Below are 25,274 nucleotides of genomic sequence, written 5' to 3'. Positions count from 1 at the left end.
ATAGTGCCCACGGCACCAAGGTTGCCTAATTCAAAATAAATTGTGACAAAAGAAAAGCAGCTTGCCATGAAAGAAAAGAAATCGGTCGTGAAAGAAAAATAGAAGAAGTCGGTGCCAGTGTGAATGTCACCAAGGAAGCATACCGAGGCACAAGCGAAGGAGAAAAAGGATAAGCAACCAGAAAAAGTGGTGGATTTAGAAGAAGAAGAGTACCAAGGTGTCGAAGAAGTCAATGTCAAAGGAATTGAGACTATCTCTATGCTACCTGAGTACATACCTCCACAGAGGGGAAAAACTAAAGTGACTAAGGATCCCGATTCGGGAAAAAATTTGGTATCCACTCCCTTGCTACTAGAGCATGTCACATTTGAAGGACCTAAGCTCATGCACATTTTGCTGTTGAAAATGGAGGACTAGGACCTCACAGACCATGAAAAATTTCTGCGTCTCATGACCCATAAGTTTATGACGAATATATATTATGATGAGACAAGAGTTGCAGAGTTGGAGCGCATGAAGTGGGTCCACGACATTGAGCACTCGGGGCTTCTGAACATGCTTTTAGTATCACATTATCACCTCTCGCCTGTCAATATGATTTGTGTGCACTAGCTCTTCGCGCTGGTGCACAATGGGATCTTGTGGATGGGGTAGCATTTTCCGATAACCGACATGTTTATCCACATGATAAAAAAGTTGTCGTACAAAGGAGTGGACCTTGCCAAGGATTTTGCAAGGAAAACTGAGGAAAAGGAGCTAGATGATAAAATGAAGGAGTATGGCCTTATGAAAAATTCGTGATGATACTCTGTCATGTCAATTCAAGGCTACGTAGTCTAGTTCGTTGCCCATATCCTTGTAGGAAAGATTATGAGGAAGTGCCGCACGGATGAGGTTTCGGTGTTGGTAGTTTCACTTGCTACACAGTGCAAGAAGGGTGTGAAGTGTAATTGGTCCAAGTATCTTTGCCAAGAGTTCCTCGCGAACTGCTGAGAAGCCTAAGAAGAAAGCAATCCATTTCATTATGCTTGGCTTCTAATATCTATTATATTAGCTGCGTGGAGGTTGCTGGAGTACAGCGAATTTCCTCCACATAAGAACAATTTTCCAGAGGCAGCGTGATTCGCCTCACTCTGGTATACAAAAGATGCGACACACATCAAGGAAACAAATATTTTATGGGTCCTAATGGAGATGGACCTTTGGATGGTGATTAATTAATGGTCAAGGTTGTCTCCAACCTTGCTCGGGCAATTAACAACCTACGTGGAGTTCAAAGAAAACTTTCACAACGTATCAATCCGTGTGTGGATGGACCTAAAGGGAACTTGGCATTTGTTGCCTTATTTAGTGTCTGTGATGGATGTGCAAGAAGTTGTAGGGTATTGGCCACCAGAGTGGCGTGAACCTACAACGTTGGATGTGGGAACTATAAAAAGTGAAGAAATCTCTGCTACGCAAAAGCGAAAGGATGCCGCTCAGAAAGCTACACGCAAATTGGCTGAACAAAAGAAAAAGGAGGCTACTAAGGCCGCTGCAAAGAAGGAATGTATGGAGGAAGAGTGTGTTGCTAAAGAGTAGGTAGAGAAATAATGGAAGGATGTTGAGGAGTGTGAGAAGTTTGCTTCGCATCATACTAATGAGTAAGAGTTGTTAGAGTAGGGAGGAGGCAACGATGAGGAGCAGAGCACTCCATTCATACTGAAGAGGGATGACCAAGAACAGATGGGTGGACAATGAAAGAAACATAAGTTTGATGAGATTGGGGACAAGATACAAGACACAACGATGAAGGTGTCGCATCAATTTGAGCAGCAATACACGCAGACACTAGGGAGCATCTAGAAGGATTTATGTGACCTGCAGATCTAGGGGAACAGGATTCAGGTGGGTGTCAGGCAGGCAAGCGGTGCACAAGTGAGCCTGACATAGGGAAGTGGCATAGTAGCAGAGATTTAACAGACTCTAGATCTCAGAGGCATTGCTTTTCCAAAGGGGTCCATCCACGTTGAATCAGATGAGGATCGTGTTGTGCTCAGCACAATGACAGATATAGGACTGAACCTTTCCATGCTGCCACTCCAAACCTTTCATGTGTTACATCAGGGGGTCTCATACGAGTTGAAGATCAAAGAATAGTGTGCACTCATTGTTGTTAGTAAGTTTAAATTCAACAATGATCAAATTTTTGCACAAAAAACTCGGGCGCTGAAGGAACAGGAGGAATTGCAGACACAGCGCTAGAACCTGGTAACAACAATTAAGTAGGCTTATAAGTCTGTGCCTAAGCTAAATATACCAAAGGATGGAGAGGCCTCAGCCAAAGTGAGGAAATTGGCTGCTTTAGTACGTGCTTGAAAGGAGAAAGTCGATAAGATGACTTTCAATTTTCTGATGAAAATAGTTGAGCTATAGTTTAAGTTGCAGCCAACAACACCACCATAAGTTTGGGAGAAAAGAGGCACAACTATAAACGAGTCCATGGGTCAACTAGTTGTCATAGTTCAAGGTTGCAACCAACTCTTCACTCAGGCAATGGGCCTATGGGATACACTGCAGGAGGATCCTACGTTGTAACAATTGAACATAGAGATTAGGGAAGTGTAACAACGATATGATGAGATTAATATGACGATGTGGATGTTGGCGCCATTCCAGCACTTCACGCTCTTCTAGGAAGGCAAGGAAAAGTTGATATACATCCAGGAGTTGCAGACAAAGCAGTCCTTACTCAAAGAAGGGCTTCATCCTTGGATAGAGGAAGTGAGCCAACATTCATGGAACATTCATGAGAAGTTGAAGGCCTTGCAGTAGACCCATAGGACTACGCAACTTGCCATAGAGTGGCCAACCACAGAGAAACTTGTCTAGGAACTCCAGCAAGAAGCATCACAGAGTACCGCGAAGCTTTCAATATTGACAAAGGCATTCAACGATCTCTGCCAGAAAGTGGAACAACGAGTCGAGTGACTCGAGGGAAATTCATGGTATTTGTGTTGGGGACCTGTTGGGATGGGGTCCCTAGGGGTAGAATTGAATTAACATAGTTATTTTTGTAAAGAATTTTGAAAAGATGTAAAGTCTTTGCAAAATGTGGATGTGGAGCATGCAGATAGATAAGAGTCAAAGGGGTCTTAGACCCTTGTTTCGGTCAATTTGGAAGACTCACCCATGAGCTAGGGGCCATGGTATTGTATTAGAAAAGCTATAAATAGTTGAGTCATAAAGAGTCTTAGAAGTAAATTTGGATAGATAATTAGGTACATTGAAGAGTTTTTGTGGTCTTGGGTGAGTGCTAAGGCAAGAAGTCTTTGTTTCCTTTGCTTAGGTGAAGAAGAGAAGGCTTCTATAGCTGAGTTCGTTGGAGGCCTGGGTAGATTCTGGAGCTGAGTGTGTGTCTGGCAGATGTGTGTGCAGGGTCAAGGTTTTGTAATCTGTGAATGAAAGATCAATACAGACAACTTTTTGAAGAATTATTGTGTATTTCCATTGAATATGTTTATGCTATATTTTGCCGATTGAATGATATGTTTATGAAATAATTAATGAATACTATGTGAAAGCACTTGATTTGTCTTAATAATCAATTATATGAATAGTTATCTAGTTCCACGAAGTTAGAAGCTATTTCTCTTATGCTTTCTGTTGAATTAAGTAGATCTAGTGAACTCTGATCTAGGGTTACTTGTTGATGCACGAAAGTAGGTAAATCACCTATTTAAGGTTCGCAATTGATTCTTGTCAGCCTTCACGAAGGTCAAAAAGTTGATTAACCTAGTTGCAGTAAAAGAGCCCTAGAATTCTATTGATTTGCACAAAAGCATATCTAAGGTGATGAAAGACATCACACTAGTCTCTGGATGCAAAAACTTGGCTCTTGCATCCCCCAATACTGCTTTGGGTGAGACTGCAGCCTGTGTTATGCAAGTTGTTGCTGAAAGGGCCAGTAGTGTAGGGCTTTGCTGGTTGGCGCAACTAACTCTGAACCTATGTCAAGGCTCCCTAAGCCAACAAGGAAGATTCTTGTTGGGTTATTTGGTCAGCAGATGGATCCCACAATGATTTACTGTGATAATGATAATTGCATCAAACTCTCTCAAAATCTTGTTTTTCATGATCGGTCCAAGCATATTGACGCCCAATATCACCATCTACGAGATTGTGTGTAGAGGATAATCATGTTGTTGGAATACATTCCTACAGAGGAACAAAATGCAAACATGTTGAATAAGGCACTATCAAGAGGAAAATTTGAGTTCCATAGAGGAATAATTGGTGTATTTGATACTCCATTTATTGTTGAGAGGCAATGTTTAAAATGCAACAAGAAAATCCTTATTTAATTTTGTCCTTAAATTAAATTATAATTCCACATCACAAGAGAACTTATACGGGTTAATTAAGTTAATTTGACTTGGTTGGCTCATTTTATTAGAATTGAGGGTCTAAATTGAGTCATGTAGAGTGTCTCCTACTTTATACGAGCCTTGGTTGAGTTTATTTTGAGTTGTAATTAATTAATTCATTTTAACTGAGTTAAAGTAAGTTAAACTAGTTCCAATTGATGGAAGAACTAATAAGAGGTCAGACGGTGGGGTATTACTTCATGTGTTCAACCAGTTAATTGATGATTCACTCATAAATAACTCATGCATATCAAATCTAAGAGTTCCCTAGTTGAGATTGGAGTTAAAGGGTAGTGTACTATCAGTTGTATAATCATTTGAATTGTGCAGGTGGTGCATGTAGTCAGAGCAAGGCCTTAAGAACCTGCACAACTAGACAACACAAGCTGAGAAACTACGAGATCTATGTAGCATCATCTATCTACTTTATTCAACAGATCAACATGGTATTGAAATATATGAAACAATGACATCACATATAGGAAAACAAATAACTCTTTGTATTGATATAAATGGAGTGAGTTACAACCATAAATAGCTGTTGATCTTATAGAAGAGCTCCTCCAAGTTGTTGAATTTTCCTTCCTTTGTCACAAAGTGTACCTCCAATCACCCCAAATGCATGAAAATATCACTCTCATAGCACGAACATAAGGGTAGGATCACTCTCCAAAATCTAACCTCTTGCATATGGAAGGATGTAAATATATAGAGGAGTTGGGTAAGTTGGGAGTTCTTATCCTTTTACCAATATTTTTATTGAGATCCACTCTTGATGAGAGGATGAGATATAAGGATAAGGGATGAAAACTCAAAGGTAGGATAAGGTAGGATCCAAAAGTTTTATCTGAGGCAAATGGTTACAATAGATCCAAAAGCTTCTGGAAATGAAGGCTTTGAGATTCTCTCTCTTTTTCCTAAGCAATAGGAATATATATATATGAACTTTCTTATGAGGAGAAATAGGAGAATGATTTTATCGGAAATTTATTATGAGGAGAGTTATGATATTATAATGATCTAATGTGAAAATTCTAATAATGTATTAAAGGCCTATTGAGGTTTTAATTAATATAAGAAAAACTAAAGAATACCCAAACTATGACTAAAAAAATACTTCCTTGAACATGTTGCAAATTTACAAATGGTTGGCTGCTTGCTCATCTCAAGTCTCCAAAATAAAGTCAATGAAGACCTACAAAAAGAAAAAAAATAGAAATAATAAGTAAACTATGAAAAATAAAACTAACAATCGATGAATATGAACCTATAAAATGCATAGCTTGAAAAAAATTGATTGTTAGTTTACCTCATGAATCTTCAAATTCCCCCATGCATTTCTCAAAATTTTCATATGTTCAACATCATCTACTTATCCAGTGTAAAATTATAAGTAATAAATTTTCAAATTGCATGCATCTCAAATTTACATCGGAGGACAAGAGTGGTGAATATGATCCTTTTTACAAATACTTGTGAATCAACAATTTCCAATCCATAATAATTCCTTGGAATTTCTTCATATATGATCAATGTGATTAAGTTTTACAAAAACAACACAATCAGGCTTTCACAAGTGTGTATGATATTATTTTATAAGAACTTTGATATCTTCTAAACCAGTTTGCCAGGAAATTAAAGGGAATGTTAAGGGAAAAGCTTGGGCTCATTACTTGTTTATTGAATTTCTGAAATACTGAAATAAATGGAAACATAAAAGGAATCTAATCTAAATTAATCTATTCCTATTGCTAAATGAATGGAAGAAAACATGACTAGGTATAGTCATACTTCCAATGTAACCATTCTCTCATTCTAATTCTTTCATGTACCTATAGATCAAACATTAGTAACAAGAATATAGTTAAATGAATAAAAGTAAATTTGAATATAGTATGTACACTAATTGCTAATATACTTACATAAAAAAAACTTATTTATAATTACCTTCTCTTGAAATGTCCCTTTAAGTTGAATTTCAATTAGATCATAGAAATCTGGATGGATTTCCATTAATGATTGGAAAATGTTTAAAGGAGAAGATATCAGGCCAGATTATGGAATAGGATTTTTAAATATAATGGTCTGCAAAAATTTGTTTGTCTTATGGACATATGTTAAATTATTAACAATATTTTGTGTAAGAAAATTTTCCAAATGTCTTTCAAATGGGTCAATGAAAAAGGGATGAAAATATGATAGATTCAATAGAAGATCATTAATTGCAATAGATTATTGGTCATATTGTGAAAATTCACTCTCTTGTTGGCACTTCTTTTGAGAAGAAATAAGCAATTGATAAGAGATGAACATCAATTGAAATTGGAAGAGTAATAGTTCTTGATGTTCATGATTATGATTTGAAACTTCATTTTCCCATTCAGGCAATGCATCAATTGAGTGTTCAATATTGAACCGCTCAATATGCCAGCATAAGATATCTAAAAATTGAAAAATGAAAACAGAAAACAAATATGAAATTAAATGAAATAAGTGAAATAACAACAATAAAATAAAATCAATATCTGCAATAGTAATATAATTATTGTTATAGCACAATTTGGATTGACTTGAAGTAATTTCCTCTTTACAAGGATTAGCCAGAATAATGGAATTAGAATTATTTCCAATACCAACTTTTGAATTAAAGGGAGGGTCATGTCTATGAATATGAGCCAGAATTCAATCACCATAAAAATCATAGAGTGGAATGGGTTCTTGAATGCTGAAATAATGAGTATGATTAATTATTTGAAAATGAGAACTAGTTGAAACAATTTCTGAGTTAGAGTGTTCCTCATTTTCACATGTGATTTTGATTTCATCATGAGGATTCATTTGAGAAGAAGACAAATAAACATCCTCAATTTCACAGTAATTATCATAAATGAATTCATAACACTCTTTATAATTCCCTTCGATCTCATCCAATGTATCAAAACAAGAAGGAATATGATGAATATGTTCATTAATGTCAGATGAATGATTAATGAATGATTCTCTATCTTGATAAAAGCTAATTGGAAATTCATTTATATCAACCTCTCTATTTTCTAAAACAACATTAAAGTAAAGAGGGGATAAATTGCTATCAACAAAAATATCAAGAAAGAGGTGAAATTGAGAATCGGAAGTAATGAATTTAAAAATATCTATATTTGCAAATTCTTGTAAATTCTTTCCATTTCCAATTACAGATTCTAGATCATTTATTTGTTTATTAATGTTTTCTTGAAGAATATTTCTTGGTTGCCCTGAATTTGTCTTTTGATAAACATGATCAAATTCATAAATTTGTACAACAGATCGCATAATATTGGAAACTTCAATTTTTTCTTGTACTTGTCGATTTATAATATGATTTTCCATAATTTAATTCACAGTGATTTTCAGATTTCGTGGTAGATGGTCCTTCAAGTTTATCACTGATTTCTTCTTCTGGTTGATTATTAAATTCTGGCAAGGTTTGTGAAAATGATTCATTAGCATGATTATCATTAACACTTTAAGAGGCGTGTACTAAATTTAGGAATTTATCGTACATGGCTGAGGCCATTTCATCATGATTAATATGCACCTCTATATCAGAATTTCTTATAATATTACCAGAAGTTGAAGGAGATTCATCAAAGCTTGCAATTGTTTCATATGGATTTGAAATGGGAGGAAGAGAACAAATATATTCAGACCAATCTATCAGTTCAGTTCCTGAAGGTTTATCTTCAACTTTGAATCTCAATAAAATTAATTGAAATCTACGGTAAAATATAAAAGAGATTAATTTTCAACCTTCATAGATATTCAAATTCATGACATACCTATTGATAATTATAACTGTCAAATTGATAAAGGAACATTGTGATAAATTGATCCCAACTATGAATAGTGGCAACTGGAAGAGATTGACACCAGTGCCTAGCTTTTCCTGAGAATGTAAGAGCAAAAATCTTGCATAAAATACCTTCATCAATTTCATGAAAATTAGAATTTGAATAAATTTTGAATAAATTGTAAAACATGATTAAATCGAAGATTATTTCTCTTACTGTTAAAATTTACCTTTCACAAATGTTTTACTATTTTTGGTGGAGTATTGGTAGATGCACCTCCAGAGATACAACTCTAAATGGGAAGTTTGAGAGGATCCATTGTGAAAAATAAAACTTTTAGAATACAAAACTCCAATAGACAACAAGTCTTCAGGACCTCGTTCTAGTGCCAAAAATGTTGAAGGCTCAAAATTCTCTGCCTACAACATTATAAGGGAGACCACCTGTTTGGGACCTTAGAGCAACTCCTTTTCCATTTGGAATGGTGGTTCCAACTAGTTCAACTAGGTCTAGTTACCTTCTCTCTATCTCTACTCACCTAAAGTATGACTTTCACTTATCAATAGAGAAGAGACATCAGATCATCTCTCACGCTAATTAGGCAAGAAAGTGATCCTTAAGCTAATCTGGGGATCATCCAAACCACAACTAAATTTTGCCTCTTTGATAATCTGACTTCTAGGATTGTAGAATTAAATCTAAACGCAACAAAAAACAAAGAATCCTAAGCCTATCTCAAGTAGGAAGATGTATATCTAACCTAATTGAGAGAAAATATATAAATGATTTGGATTTAAATATGTCTGCCTTATAATGAATATAAAGTTATGAAGTATTTCAATTAACTGATATTATGAATACCAAAACAAATTATGTTCAAAGATCAATTAACAAGAATAATTAGTCAACGACATTTAGGAAGTAGTTCACAAAATGATGATGATTAAATTAGTGATTCGAATGATTAAACAAAAATATAAGGAAATAGTTCAAAAAATATTATTGTTTGTTGACTTGGAATCAAAAGACTAATTTCTAAGTAAATAGTTACTCAAAAATCAAACTTCAATTCATGAGAGAAGAGATAAATAATAACATATTATTGAGACAAATCGCCCACATTGAAAATAGTGCACAAATATGAATAAAATGATATATTTATGTCATTATAAAATGAAATCAGTATAAAAACAATAATATTTTTAAATACCAATTTATTGAAATTATTTATCTGGTTCGGATCTCCAACGGTCATTTACAATGCTTGAACTTATGTTGTTAAAACAAGAGCTACAATAGTGCAAGCTCTGCTCTCCATACATAGTTTAGAATGCAAATGAAAAATCCTTAATTATCCCCCAGATATGAGATTTACTCTCCTCTCCACCTACATCTCTAAATCCCCATTACAATAGCGCTTTTAAGAATTCCATAATTTCATAGAACAGAAGTCATTTTCTCATTATACAAACTCTTATTTATAATTTACAAAATGAATTCTAAAATAGGAGAGTTTTTGAAGAATCCTTTTGCTCCAACAATTTACATTGGTCCAAATTTATATTCTTCTATTTTTGGAGTAATCTCATTGATTGAAATCTTCTTTTCCTCGTCTCTTCAACCTTTTTCCTTCCAAAACCAATTAAAATGCAAATTAAAATCAAAATACCAAATCTGGAATACAAAATATCTATAATAAAAACTTAATTAAATAAATAAATAAAAATAAATTTGATATTTTTATTGATCCTATAAAGATATATTTGACAAAGAGACATAGTCGAATGGATCTGCACTCTACAAAGGCTATGAGCAAATGAAAACGCAGAAAATTAAACTCAGAAAATTAAATTTGTTTAAAAATGCAGAGCTTCATTTTCTGCTAAAGTTTTGACTCATTTAATTATCAAATATGTTCATACAACCACTTTAGAAATATTATCCATGATTTTATCTATCCAACAAGCCATCCTAGGCCTCATTTGGCCAAGTAAAATTCAACTTGTGAGACTCCAAAGTTGAAGAATCAAAACGGCCAAAATTCTGGAAAATTTGTTTCCTCGGTCAAAAATAAGAATTTTTGAATTAAAATCTTCTCCTAAATTAAATTATAATTATTTCTTAATTAGTACTTATTTTATTATAATTACAATATTAAACTAGATTAATTATAAACTAATTATAGATAACAAAAAAAATAATTTCAAAATTAAAATGAAATTAAAAGTTATTTAAAAATATAATTATATTATATTTTTTTTTTTTCGTAAGCTGAGGTGTTTCTCATTCTATTACTCGTTCAAAAAACATTACATCATATCATAATCAGTCTTTGCCCGCCCACTAGGGGAAACCAGGCCAGAGTGCCATCGATAGTTTTTGAAAGCAGCCCAAAAATAGAAGGCTCTCAGTCTGTTAGTCTGAGCTAGATAAACTATACAATCATGAGCCTTACTAGAACTATGCCTAAAACTACTGTTCTGAACTGCATCCTTTCTACTATCTATATCAGGTTCAAAGCTAAAACCGCAAAAATTTCTATAGTTCTTAAACATATTTCATATCATTCGTTACTGCCAGGAGGTTGCTGAGCTGCTTCTTCCGCTGGGGCTGGGATGACGCGATTCAGCTGCTGCTGTATAGCTTCCAGCTTCTTATCCTGTTCAGTCATTGCTACACGCAGGAAAGCTAGCTCACGGCGGATATCAGGACCCCCTTTAGCCAGATTGACCATTTCTTTCGCCACCTGCTCCAGCGCTTTAGCCAGGAGGCCCTTCATAACCCAGTAGATGTGGAGCGATTGTTTGAATAAGGACATGCGCCCACGCGTATGCCCCGGGTCAGGGTTAAGAAATTCCCTGTCACCCATCTCCTCATCAGATTGTTCCTGGATCGAATCTTCTTCCAGGTGCTGCATGAGCTTGCGGACAGCAGGTTTAGCGTTCCGGTTAAAAGCCTTTTCCGCCCTGCGAATACGGTGGATGACGGTTTCTTTTTTCTGCCATTTCTTCCCCTGATCACCTCTGGAGGTCTCCCCCTCCATCTTACCTTTACCCTTCTGGCTTTTCATCCGTTTGCCGTCTCGGTCTGGGTCCTTATCAGTTGGCGGGCTGCGCTTCCTCATGCCATAGCGTCAGACCTTCGAGCCTTGTAAACTATTCAAAACCGCTTCCCGGTGCTCCTTTCCTTCCCCCGGCGAGTTGTTTCCGTGGAATCTGCAGTCGCTGCCAGTATCAGGGGTTGGGTCGTCGCCCGAATCATCCTCAATTTCCAGAACAGTAAAAGGAGGGTCCTGCTGCATAATGAATTTGTCTTTACGGCTTCGGTTGTCAACCCCGACACTCTGGTTTTCCTCCACCTGCCTACGCTGCTGTCTAGTTTCCATGGTCAACAACGGTCAGATGTTCCTTATTCTCTGGTTCCTTGGAACAGTCTCTGCTCTCTGATGATGCTTGACAGGAACCTCCCCCTTAACCCAATTTAGAAATATGCAAGATGGTTTTTCATTCAGCCGATTTAGGGAATATATCCGGCTTCTTTCCTTCGAGAAACCGTTTGATTCGGTTGTCCTGTGCCGCCCATAGCACTCCTGTAATCCCTTGTTCCCTGTCATCATATCGGTATTCCTCCCTTCTGTTGTGAGGTTAGGCGAGCCGCAGCCTGCACCTTTCATCGTTCGGCCATTAATTACCTCACCTGGAGTGTACTCCCGCCCACCCACTCCATCCGCCGTCACTGTACTATAGTCGAGGACTCGATCCTTCTCTCTGCACCCTTTCATGATGATTTTTCCATGCCCCAACGAATTTCTTCCCTTTACTCGAGGCCTCCACCTTCCCGTATTAGTCCAGCTCACTGATTCATTCATTAACATTTGTGGCATGGTCATGATCGGATTTGATTAGGTTTGCCAGCTCTTCCCAATCCTGATTACCTTCCACCGCTCTCCATTGGCTATCCGTGGTGTTGCCACGTCCTCGACAACCCCAATTGGCTAGCCAATCCGCAGGCTGATTGCCTTTGCGCCGAACGTGGCTGATGAGTCTATAGTTGATGCGCTTGATGAGGCCTGCAATTTCTTGAATAATGCCCGCGGTGCGCCAGCTTTTGGCCACTTTCTCCCATGCCTGCCCGTTGCTGAGCCTTCTCAGCATGTCAACCGCCATCTTCGAGTCCCCAGAAATTTCCAGGTTGTTATAGCCATTCCTAATGGCAATGCATAGACCTTGGTGCAGGGCCTAGAACTCTGCCTCATTATTAGTCATCTGCCCTCCCCAATCCGCAAAGATCCATCTTACCTGATGGTTGCAGTCTCTGAAAATTCCCCCAAAGCCAGCTTCGCCCGGGTTCCCCTTTGAGGCCCCGTCGAAGCTGAGCTTGATAAACTGATCTCGCGGGTACCTGAATTTGTCTGGACTTTGAGTTCGCATGTCATGAGTGGTCGAACGTTTGAAGTGAACCATTTCTATTTTAAGATTTAACTTGTTTAAAATTTCCTGTTCTTCCGAGTTTGTTTTCCAATCATCATTTTCCCATTTTTCGACCAGGATAGTCTCACGCATACTTTCAATCACCCGATCCCAAATAATCTCTGGATTTTTTCCAGAGTTCTGAAACACCCTCCTGTTTCGCTCCTTCCAGATCATCCATAGAATGAAGGGAGAGATGAGGTTCCAAGCCCTCTGGACAACCCTGCACTGAAAGGTTTCCTTACTCCACTGGAAGACCAAATCGGTGAAATCTCTGGTATGAAAACCCGTTTTGTTGAATAGCCGTTTAGTCATCTTCCAGAGTTGCTCTGTGTAGGAACAATTGATCAGCAGATGGTCCCTAGTCTCAGTATCCTTGTTGCAAAGATAGCAACGAGAAGGGCCGATGAATCCTTTCTTTTGAATTCGATCCCAGGTCAGAATTTTGTTTTTGGAAGCTAGCCATACAAAGATGGATACCTTAGGCCACCAGTGGCTTTCCCAGATGGTTTTCCAATCCTTATTCCGGTCGACTCTGTCTTGAACATCCGTTAAGAAGTAGGCCTCTTTCGTTGTGAATATCCCTTTCATAGTGTATCCCCATCGGAGGATATCTTTCCCATTTCGTTCTCTGATTTTCCTTGAGCTCATTTCTTTTTTGTAATGATCCTGAAGCTCGGGGGAAAGTTCCCGATCCCACTCTGTCGGGTCTTCCCAGACTCTCCATCCCTCAACCATTTCATTTATTTTCCAATAGTCTTTAACACTGGGTCTGTTTCTTTCAATTCTACCCCGTATCTGCAAGAGGTCTTGATTGTTCATTAATTTTTCTCGCTGTTGCCACCTATCTTCCCAGAAGTTGGCTTCTCTGCCTCCTCTAATTTCCCAGAAAGTATGTTTGCTAATTAGATCTCTGTTTTGGGAGGCAAGATCCCAAATAGAGGAGCCTTTGGGAAATTCCTGATGTCTTAAGATGTCAGCTGGGGAGTTTGGCATTCTATATTTGGTCCTCCATATTGTTTTCCATAAGTCGTTTCCGCCACTGAGCCATCTCCACCACAATTTGGCTCCCAACACCTTATTAAGAACTTCCGGGTCCCTTAGACCTAAACCTCCTTTATCCTTTCTCTCTGTCAGCTGTTTCCACGAAACCAGGGCCCATTTTTTCTTCTGATCAGAACCACTCCAGATAAATTTCCTTATTATTTCCCTAATTTTGGCACAAACCCCAGCTGGTGCAGCCATACTTGCTAATGGGTAAATCGGGATCGCCTGAAGGACTGACTTGGCAAGAACAACTCTGCCAGCGATATTCAGAACTCTGAAAGCCCAATTTGATATTTTGTTGTTAAGTTTGTCAAGGATGCCTTGCCAATTCTTTGCCTTTTTTGAGGTGAGGTCCAGAATATTACCTAAATATTTGGTAGGTAATTCTCCTTTCTTGAATCCAAGAATTCCAATAAGGTGAGATTTGATCTGCTCCATTGTATTGAAAATGAAGATGCAAGACTTGTCCCTGTTAATTTCTAACCCAGATGCCTCAGCAAATAAGTCTAGGATTCTCTTAAGATGTCGAACTTCTCTTACCGTTGGTTCCCCATATAACATAATGTCATCAACAAATTGTTGGTGAGTTAAAGGAAGGTTGTTCCCCCAGAGTTTCAGCCCTTTTAATCTATCTGCTGCCCTTTCTTGTTTAATAAATCTACCAAGTCCTTCCGCGGCTAAAATGAAAAGGAAAGGGGACAAAGGATCTCCCTGACGGATGCCTCTGGAGGCATTAAAGGTTTTTGAGGGGCTTCCATTAACCAGAATAGAAAAGAGGGGGGTGGAGATCAGATTATGAATCCATGCAATCCATCTTTGGTGGAAACCAAATTTCTCCAGAACTGTTTCTAAATAATTCCAATTAAGCCTATCATAAGCTTTGGATAAGTCCAATTTAATCAGCATCCCTTTTTGTTTTTTCACCTTAAGGGAGTGGATCACCTCCTGAGTTACCACCAGCCCATCAAGAATTTGCCGTCCTTCCACGAACCCAGTTTGTTCAGCCGAGATAAGATTGTCTAAGAGAGGTTTTAGTCTTTTGGCAATCAGAGAAGTTATCATTTTGTAGATGACATTACAGAGGGCTATAGGCCTGAAGCCACTCGCTTCTTCTAAGTTGTCTCCCTTAGGTATGAGGGTAAAGAAGGTTGAGTTAAGAGCCTGCCATACCTTTTGATTCATTCTTGATTCTTCTACTATGTCCAGAATCTCGTTCCTCAGGAAATGCCAACTTGCTTGGTAGAAGTCCACTGTGTAGCCATCCGGTCCAGGTGCAGTCCCTTTTTTCATACTCTTCACGACCTCTTCCAGCTCTTCTAAGGTCACGGCCCTCATGAGGGCTTTGTTTTGATCCTCAGTGACCAGGTTAGGAATGGCAGAACAGATCTCTTGGATGGCCCCCGATCTATCCACTTGCGGTTCGGTTAGCATCTCTTTGTGGTAATCTATTAAGACCTGCTCTATTTCCTTCTGCTCTACCACCCTTTTCGCATTCCTATCTTTGATCGAAAGGATTCTATTTCCTTGCCTGTGTTTGATCATTGATTGGTGGAAGAATTTTGTATTTTTCTCGCCCTCTCTTAACCATTTTATCCTAGATTTCTGGCGCCATAGGATCTCTTCTTGTTTTCGTCTTTCTTCCAATCTTCCAAGGATTATTCCTTCCTTGTTGATGCTGTCCTCGGTTCTGCCGTCCAGAATAATCTTCTGTTGCAGCTCTGTCATTTCCTCTTCCAGTTTTTGTTTATCTTCTAATATATTGCCAAATTCCTCTTTGTTCCATTTTTTTATTCTGTCTTTTAGTTCTTTCAGTTTAAGCTGGAAGGTGTGCATTCTACATCTACCCTTACTGGTACATTGCTTCCACCATTCCTCCATTTTCTTGATGAAGTCAGGATCCCTCAGCCAAAAGGATTCGAATCTGAAAGGTCGTTTCCCCTGAATCTTCTTGATATCCATCTCTAATCTGATTGGCCAATGGTCTGATCCCAGAGATGGGATGATTTTGGCCTCCACAAAAACATCTTTGTTCATAATGTCCTCAGAAATTAGAAATCTATCTAATCTGGATGCAATTTGATTCTTCCCTCCCCTTCTGTTATTCCACGTGTGGACCCCGTTAATGGTCTGAACGTCAACAAGCCTAAGTTCAGCTATCATGTCATTGAAGTTGTCCATGAGGGGATCCCACTTCCTCGTCCCTCCTTTCTTCTCTTCCAGGGATCTGATCAAATTAAAGTCTCCCCCAATGATCCAAGCAACTCCAGGGTAAAGTCTGCGGATCGAATTGAAACTGTTTATGAACTGCTTCTTTTTCCCAGGGGACGGGGGGCCATAGACGCCTGAGATTACCACCTGATGACTGGTTCCTACTATTCTGCCTAGCCCAGTGAGGATGCCGCTTGTACTTGACCAGTTTTCTATGATGATTTCATTTGGGTTCCATAGGACTGCAATGCCTCCAGCAGACCCAATTGCATCTTGTCCCATTACTTGATACTGTAACCTGCCTTTTCCTATTATTTCTTCGATTTGTTGGCTCAACATCTTTGTTTCCTGTAATATCATAACACTAGGTCTCTCTTTCTTCAATTTTTCCTTTAGATACCTCTGTTTGCCTTTGCTATGCAAACCTCTGATATTCCAGCTGAGCACTATCATTTAAAACTTTTTGTAAGAGGGGAAGAATACCTCTGACAGAGGTATCACTTTTCCGGAGTTTATCAATATTTCCCCCACTGTCTGGATGGTCTCGCTCATTGGTTTTCGGCCTCTTTTCCTGCTATTTTTACCAGAATTGGTCATTTCTTTGTCCTCATTCCCTTGTTCACTTTCCGATATGGTGAGGTTGTCCGGGGGCTCTCCTTTTTTCTCTTTGTATTTTTTGAAAGCTTCCTTATATATTTGTTTTTGTTTTTCAGGTATGAACCTGCTGTCCAAGTGTTTCCATTCTTGTAGCAATCTTCTCATAATTTTCTCTTCCTCTGCTTCGTTTTCAGACGGGATTTCCACTTCCATCTTAGATTCCTGTTCTGTTTCTGTTGGTACCTCCTCTGATTTTTCTCTGTTTTCCTTGTTCATTTTTGTTTCATTTCCCTTTCCTTTCTCCTCTCCCGCTATTTCCATGGGAGTATTTTCTGGGTCTTCATCATCTTCTAGGTTTACTTCATAATCTTCATCTTCACTCTGAAGGACCTGGAATTTGTTTTGGTTAGTTGTTTTGCTCGGTTTTTCCTGGGTTTGCGTTCTTGATGCTTCTCTGTTCTGTCGTTTCTTCCTTACTACCTGTTGAAAACCTTTCTCAGCCTTTTTTTGATGATCCTCCTGGGTTTTCTTAGATTCTTCCTCTTTGTTCAAAGGACATTGCCTGTATAAATGGCCATATTCGTGGCAGATGCGGCAGCGGAAGGGTATATGTTCGTAATCGACTGGCTGCTTCCAGATTTCATCGTGATACTCTACTTCTACTGTTTCTGGGAGGGGCTCTGCTAAATTTATATAAACACAGATTCTCGCATAAGCATTGTACTTACCTCGTTTCGTGGCTTCAGCAATTTTGACGAAGCTCCCAATCGTATTTCCTATTCCTTCCAGAGTTTCAGGGTCCCAGAACTCATCAGGAAGCCCAAACAATCTGACCCAGACGGGTGCCGCAAGCATTCTTTCCTTTTCTGGGTTGTACCTCTCTTCCCAGTATTTCATGAATAGACCAGCATTATTCAAGAAATATGGTCCCTCCTCAAAAATCCGGTCCTTATCTTCCAAATTGGAGAAGATTGCTGTGAAGAAACCTTGGGCTCCGAGTTTGAGATCTATCTGTCCCTTTGGTCGCCATCGTTGATCAATCCATCTGTGGAGCTCTCGCTCAGACGGCCAATACCCAACAAAGCGGCATATAATGGCATGGTCTTTCATATAGCTGTTATACTCTTCCAGTTTGTTATGTGGGATTACATACCTTGGTTGTTTTTGAGCCCGGGGTAGGCATTTACCTCTCATTCTTCTTTGCCACAGATTACCCATTACTGGGGCATAACCTTCCTTCTCCGTTTGTTGTTCTCCTCCTCCTTTGCTAGTCTCGCCCATTACCACGTTTTTGAAGGAGGGGATCTCTCCCCCCCCCCCCCTTGGCTCCCCCATTCCGCGCAGTGCGTATTCTGTGGTTTAGGCTCCCGTTTTCGGCTGGTATTCCCGAGATCACCCGTGACAGCAGGCCGGGGACCGCTGTGCTCGCAGATCTGAACGTTCTTACCTTCGTCAGGCCTCTACCTGCAACCTTTGTCAGCGGTGCTCAGTGCTGAAAACCCTAGCACGCATCGCCCTCCATTTTTTTCTTGGCCATAATTATATTATATTAATATTATAATTAAATTATATTAAAATTATAATTAAAATATAATTATATTATATTATTAATATAATATATTAATAAAATCCATTTACAAGAACTCAAAACAAAAACAAAAATACGTGGCTTTTTTGTTTCCATAGGTGAATCAAACATGATAAAGAGGGAGCTTAACATCTGAGGTGGAGGGATGGAGGTGTAAGGAGGTAAGCATGATGTAGGGATGATGAAGTAGTGGGTATTATAAGGGAACCTTATAATAAAAAAATATAGTCCCAACATAAACTCGTATTGGAGGTCGGAGGCCCATACATATCAGAAGATTTTATATGCTCACAAACAAAAAACGTCGATATGCCACTATTATGATATCGGGACATGAAAGCTTTTCAATTTCAGAGGAATAAAATCAGAAGTTTTAAATTTCAGAAGAATTAAATCAGAACTTTTGAATTTCAGAAGATTTATATTGGAAGGGAGGAGGTGGGATGAAGTGGGGTCCAATTTGAGTGGAATAAAAATTCTACAAAATGAACTACAACCACTTTGCAATTTTGAGATTTTGGGTCTTGTAATTTCTTTTAAAATTAGGAATTGGAATAAATTACCGAGGTCCCAAAAATGCATTATTTTAACTATTCTACAATTTTGCTAGGCAGTTTTGCAGGACCCTTACTGAAAAAGAAGAAATTAGTAAAAATTAACTAGGGATTAATATTTACAATGAATTACTAATTTAATTAGAAAAATTAAAATAATATACATTTTTTACATTTTTTAAACTAAAAGGTAAAAATTATCGAACTTCGGATGAGCACCATTTGCAAATCGTGCAACCAAATGAGATGAAACAAGTATCGATGGAAAGCTAGTGAAAATTAGAACTAAATGAAGCAATCAAAACATAAATCCAGCAAAAATGAAAAAAAAAAAAAGGCAAAATTTAAGGACACTTAACCAAAAGAAAATATTAAAAGGTGATTTAGCCAAAAAAATATGGAAAGAGTCCCCATCCTTTGGATTAAGTAAATCAAAAATGGGGGGTGTTGGGTTTTCCCTACACTAGGATGCTACCAAAGTTCTCTGCCTACATCGTGAGGAATTTTAGTGCCTCCTAGTCTCTCAAGCTTTATCGTAATGCACAATCTGATCCAGGGATCACTAGACCCTACACTGGGACCCACTCTCCAGTCTTCACCGTACATCCCATCCCGGGACTACTAGACCCAATGGAAATTCACCTCTTGGCTTTACCGTATATCCCGCCATTCACCACAAAGGATTCATTGGCCTACCAAGGCATACAATATTGGATTTATTGCAACCCACAATCTGTCTCAGGGGTTACTAGGCTAGTGAACTTACCGTGATCCATAGTCTAGTTCAGGAACCACTAGGCCATGTTTTTGTCTTTTCATAGATCCACCTCACTCAGCTTCGAATCTAGATGGCAATCCATCTCAACTGAAGTATGAGAACCCATCTCATCAAGGATATCCGGAAATGAAAAGGCTAGGCTAAAAACACTGTCACACCTAGCGAAACCCTTTCCATGAAAGAAAACGACCACATCCGATACCATGCATACAAAATATAGCAATAAAATCACACATGCAAATCAATACTTTCAAAGAATCTTGTTGTAGCTGCTTGATCTTTCTCTTCCTTACTTGATCCTTCCTTCTTCTTGCCTTCTTTTTTCTTTCTTACTCGAAGAAAACTCTAAGTCTCCAAGAGTGTGTGAGAGAGAGAGAGGGGGGGGGGAAGGAGGGAGAGAGAGAGAGAATAATGAGAGAGCTCCAAAACTAAACTAATAAAAGGTCCTCGGAAGGATTTTTATCAATTAGGCCTCTATTTTCTTAATTTTCCTTTATTTTACTTCATTTTCATCCTCATATGCAACCTGTGACCTTTCACCTCTCTTTTCTCCAAATTTCCATTATTTTTATGAATAAATGTGTTGCAAATGCCATTTTTCCTTTCCAAAGCCTTTTCCTTTGCCAATTTCCTTAGCCATACTAAATCAAATGAACATCCACTAGGATGTTTTTCCCAACATTTAGCTTGGAATAAGTGTCCCATCAATCGTGGTTATTATATTTTTTTTTTAACTTTTATTACATGGAATTTTCACCAAGGTTGTTATAGAACCCTCCCCCTTAGGGGACATTATCCTTGGTCTTCAACCACACATATACCTTAGAAAAACCACTGGAAAGAAAACATACTTCTCGTGGAGCTTTATAACATAGCTCGATGCAACATTTACAATGATCACCCTGCTGAAAGCAAACCAACATGACAACATGACAACTATAATGACATGACACTCATACCACTTATTAGAGCTTTATAACATAGCTAATGGCAATATTTATATCCATATACATATGTACATATATCAAAACATCACACCAAAACATATGCCAACACATATACCAAACATCATAACAAAACTTATTTTCCTGAACTAGTAAACAATGAAGGATACATAGCCTGCACTTGATCTGCCATCTCCCATGTAGCCTCCAAAGTGCTTCCATTTCACTTTAAACTAATCGATTTCTCAGTTCCAGAGCATGAGCATATTTTTCTGCAATATGCACTAAGGGTCCAGCTGGATTTCTCCATCTAGCTCCACTTGCAATACAGACCAATCAATAACATGATCGACATATTTGACATACTTATTAAGCAACGATATATGAAAAACATCATGGAATTTCACTATGGAAGGTAGTGCAAGTCGATAGGCTATTGGTCAGATCCTCTCAATAATCCTGAAAGGTCCACAAAACCGTGGTGCTAGATTGACACATGGTCCAATCCTTAAGGATCTCTTCTTTGGTTTCATGCGCAAGTACACATGTTCCCCAACTTGTAAATCCTTAAACAACCTATTCTGATCTGCATAGCTCTTCTCCCTATCTTGTTCTACCTTCAAATTCTTCTTGATTACCTGCATTTCACATTCTATTTCAGCCAACATGTATGGTCCAATCAACACCCAATTAACCGAATCGTTCTAACTGATGGGTGCATTGAAACTATGTCCATAGAATGCCTCAAATGGACTCATCTTCAAAGATTCTTGATACCCATTGTTGTAAGAAAACTCTACCAGTGGAAGATATTCTTCCCACTTTTGTTGTTGATGCATCACATACATCCTCAACATGTACTCCAATATCTTGTTGACTCTCAATATGTCCATTTGTCTCTAGATGATAAGTTGTATTGAAGGCCAACTCTTTTCCCAAACCTGCAAACAACTCCTTCCAAAACTTGGAAGTGAAATTTGCATCCCTGTCTAACACAATCTTCTTTGGAACACCATGAAATATAGGCACATCTTGAATGTATACTTGTGCTACATCGCTAGCTGAAAATGTAGACTTCACTGGAATGAAATGCGCAACCTTTGTCAACCTATCCACAACAACCCTGATGGAATCATGTCGTCTCATTGTCCTTGGAAATCCTATGATAAATTCCATGGAAATGACCTCCCATTTCCACTCGGGAATCGCAATCGATTGTAGCACTCCATGTAGATGCTTGCATTTTTCCTTGACGATTTGACTATCCAAACACCTACCTACAAATTCTGCCACATCCTTCTTTAGATTCATCCAATAATAGAACCTCATCACTACAATTAAGGTCTTTTAATAGCCTGGGTGACCCAAATATGGTTTCACATGAAACTCCCTGAAGATCACCTTCTTGAGCTCACTATTGTCTGGAACATATATATTGTCTCTAAATCTGACCAATCCATCTGTCATGAGATGATAGTCCAAATACTATACAATGGATCCTGTGCCTATACCTGTACCACTACCTGTATCTATACTTGTACTCTTGTTGGCTTATATGGGCTTGATTGAGGTTTGGAAGAATTATTTAGCCAAACAAATCTCATAGCTACCAGCCCTTTTGGCAACAGCCCGCGAAGCGCAGACTAAGGTCTCACCCGAGGTAGCAGGGAAGGGTGTTGGAACCAGGTTTCCGCACCCTGGGGATGTCTTAGATGTGGTTTGGGGCTCGCGCTCTGTTCTGCAGCCTACGCTACGGTAGATCCACGCAGACCAGAATACTCTTATCGCGTTTATTACAAATTGAATCACTTATTACTAGTTTGATCAAGTTAAAATAGTATTTAAGCAAACATTTATTACTTTTGGTTACTTCGCACATCAAGATTAATCCAGTTCACATGTATTCAACCATGGAAAATGCAAAAATCATAATAGTTCATTTATCGTAAAAGAGTAAAGTCTCAACTAACACAGAATTTAGAAGAAACTTATCTTTATTATCAATCTTCCACAATACATCTAGATCCACCCTACGCACACAGCTGCAGTGGTTTGCGCACACAGCTGTGGAATTTCCAGGCCTCTATGCACACAGTTGCAGAGCCTCTACCTTCTACCCTACTCCCTCGACTTGGACTTACAGTCTCTTTCAAGCTATTGCCTTCAAGGACCCATTACATTTCATCTTTTTCAAAAGAACTACTTTCCCTCATAGAGCCCCGCTCTATTTATACTTTCCCTTGGCCCGCGATCCCTTTGCGGGGTGACTCTATTACTATTTATTTATATTATTTTTGGGTGGACTACCCTTTGACTCAACCTACTATAGTTCGTGCTCCGCACTTTCTACAGAGTCTTTTACTCTAATATTAGCCAAAATTCTAAGCTTCGCACCCCATACTCGTTCCGCGGGGCTTGTATGACCCAACAATCCCCCAACACAATCATCGTGACTCGTCCCGAGTCACTTAGATGGTGCGTCCATCTTTGCACGAAGGTTGTTTAACAATTTCTGCACCCTGCGTATCTCTTCAACAAATTCTGTGGCAGTCCATTGTACCAGTGCCACTCGTGTCGCTCATGTATCTGTGTCTAATGGGTTGGCTTGCTCAGAATCACAGACTACTTGCATCTATGCTATCTTTTCCTCCATCATTATAGAAATGGTAAATGCTTCATCGAACCATGGCTAAATGCAGTCTTTAAGTTCTGCCTCCTTTTGTTGCGCAACATCCATTTGGGCCTTAAGAGCCTGAGCTTCCCTCATCTTAGCTAGTTGTTGTGTGATAGTGACCATTTGTGCCTCTCCGCAAGCTATATCATAGGCCTACTGCAACGTTCGTACCTCAACTTCGATGCGCTAAATGATGGGGTCCTCCTGTCGAGATGTAAGTAGGCCAACAGACTAATCCAAAAGTCCTGAATATTCTCAAACCATTCTTCGCATGGTTTCCATGCCTTCTTGAATTTCCACGTGACAATGTTCATCATCAGGCTAAGGTTGCTATGCCTAGAGCCGAAGCTCTACAATCTGTAGGGAAAACTCTCCTTGTGCTTTTGCGGCCTCTTCTTGGACCGTGCGGGCTTCTATGGCCATGTGTTGAACCTTGGTCAGAGTTGGAAGATCCTTAGGGATAGCTACCCTCAGAACTGTGCGGCATGCTTCTGTGACGGCTTGTTCAACATTCTTGTAATGCTCGACCTAGACAGCATGCTGAAGATTGACCTGTTCGATCTTAGCTTTCTGCTCCCATAAAGTGTGGAGGGTGCAACCTTCCCTAGTGTGGAGTTCACTAGTGAGCCCCTCCTGCAATTGAAAAAGTATGCTACTAGGTAGGGTAGCCAGATCTAAATCCCAACTACCCTCATCACCAGGTCTTGTAATAGCAGCAGCTGGCAATGTTATAGTGTTTGGTGTGGGCGCACTCATCAGTGGCTCAGTCATACCTGTGTTGTTGGCAAGGTGAACCTTCCCCAGAGATTGTGCCTGCAATGTTTCCAACTGCTTCCGGATTTCCCCCAACACAGTTGTTTGTTCTGTAAGTAGAGCAGGCAATGTAGGGCTTGCTGTGAATTCGTTCTCCACCCCTGTTATTACTTTGGACTTTTTCCTGATACTTGGTGGGTCCTCCTACCACGACCGTTTGACCTGTTCTCCGAAAGCTTGAGTGTTTGTCTCTTGTGCTGGTTCCAATTCCTACTCTATTGAAGTCTCTTCGACTGGCGGTTTCTGGGAAATCACTTGTTGGGAAGTGAGCTGTTGTTCCTATCGTGATTTTTTTCTACTAGATGCTAGAGCCACTGTTGTTGTTCTTTCTCCTGCTATTTGGCAACGAGTTGGTCTAGGATGGCCTTGTCTGGAGTGCGCCATTCGAGAGGCCATTTTTCCAAAACCCCATAGATTGCTTCATCCATTGCGATGAATGGAAGTGTGGTCCAAGATTGGTTCGGGTTCTTTTGCACCTGGATGTACACATGATGCATGTTAGCTTTAAACTCAGCCATGCTTTGGAGATTATTGTAGATGGTGGGAGACATGCACGGTCAGCGAGCAATCTAGATCCATATTTGTTCTGCCATGGAAGTCCAAAATGCTCGAATTGTAGAAACCCTTATCACATCCCTTGTTGTTCATAGCACCATAAACCGTACGGCCTTAGGTAGGTCATCTATAATGCTAGGGAACTGGCTATCCATTGGCATCGCACTTGTTACCAGAAATATTGACAGAAGCAGCCAAGCATAATGAAATGTCTTACCTTTGTCCTGTGCTTTTTGGTAGTTGGTCAAGAACTATATGCATAAGAATTGTGCCCAATTAAACTGCACCCCCTGGGTGCACTGCCAAGCCAACGAAATGACAGAGGGTGGTACCTCATCTACATGACACTTCTGCATGACTTTTCCTTCGAGGAGCTATGTAGCCACTCGGATGGCGCGGTCATTGATGCTAGCTATGACATATCCGCGCTTTCCTTTCACCAGCTTGTACCATGCCTTCATTGTTTCGGCAAGGCTGACCTCACTCCTAGTTCCTGTGGCGTTAGCGGGGTCATCTCCTTGCAGTGGTAGGTGCGTTATGCAATGGATTAAGTCAGCTGTGATCAGAATTGGCTCTTCCAACCGTAAGAATCCATCATGTATAAGGCAGAGAAGTTTCCATATCACAAAGGTCGTAATAGTCACGTGGTGGTAGGGAGGTAGCCATCGGAGGTTGAGGATCCCAACCCTCTCTATACCCAGCAGCCACACCTGTGGTAATAATTTGTCTACGGCCAATTCAGGGAACTTCTCACTGTTGGCCAGATCCCAATCTTCAAATTTGAGGGTTGGAACGCGTCCCCATGGTAAGC

The 25,274-nt window shown here is 39.3% G+C and overlaps 1 protein-coding gene across 1 annotated transcript; it reads right to left on the bottom strand.

Moving 5' to 3' along the window:
* Window positions 1-12,474: 12,474 nt before the first annotated feature.
* On the bottom strand, window positions 12,475-17,838 carry LOC149204423 (uncharacterized). The gene is made up of 4 exons (XM_089397119.1): window positions 16,682-17,838; window positions 16,444-16,531; window positions 15,603-16,308; window positions 12,475-15,503 (listed from the first exon to the last, which is right to left on the bottom strand). The coding sequence occupies exons 1-4, from the start codon at window positions 17,836-17,838 to the stop codon at window positions 12,475-12,477; spliced, it is 4,980 nt and encodes a 1,659-aa protein (XP_089253245.1).
* Window positions 17,839-25,274: the final 7,436 nt, after the last annotated feature.

This window comes from Pinus tabuliformis, chromosome 1_2 (assembly GCF_031772625.1).
Source record: "Pinus tabuliformis cultivar Carrire ecotype Pingquan chromosome 1_2, CPIR1, whole genome shotgun sequence".
NCBI classification, from domain to species: Eukaryota; Viridiplantae; Streptophyta; class Pinopsida; order Pinales; family Pinaceae; genus Pinus; species Pinus tabuliformis.
The sequence above is the reverse complement of the archived record's forward strand: the minus strand, read 5'-3'. Positions and strand labels throughout refer to the sequence as shown.

What these genes read in the sequence shown, in the direction of transcription:
- LOC149204423 (XM_089397119.1), bottom strand. Translation starts at nt 17,838, where the DNA reads ATGGGCGAGACTAGCAAAGGAGGAGGAGAACAACAAACGGAGAAGGAA. An exon ending in TGGAAACACTTGGACAGCAG is followed by an intron (nt 16,532 to 16,681) that starts GTTCATACCTGA and finishes TAAAAATAGCAG; the next exon opens with GAAAAGAGGCCGAAAACCAA. An exon ending in AAGTGATACCTCTGTCAGAG is followed by an intron (nt 16,309 to 16,443) that starts GTATTCTTCCCC and finishes ATGATATTACAG; the next exon opens with GAAACAAAGATGTTGAGCCA.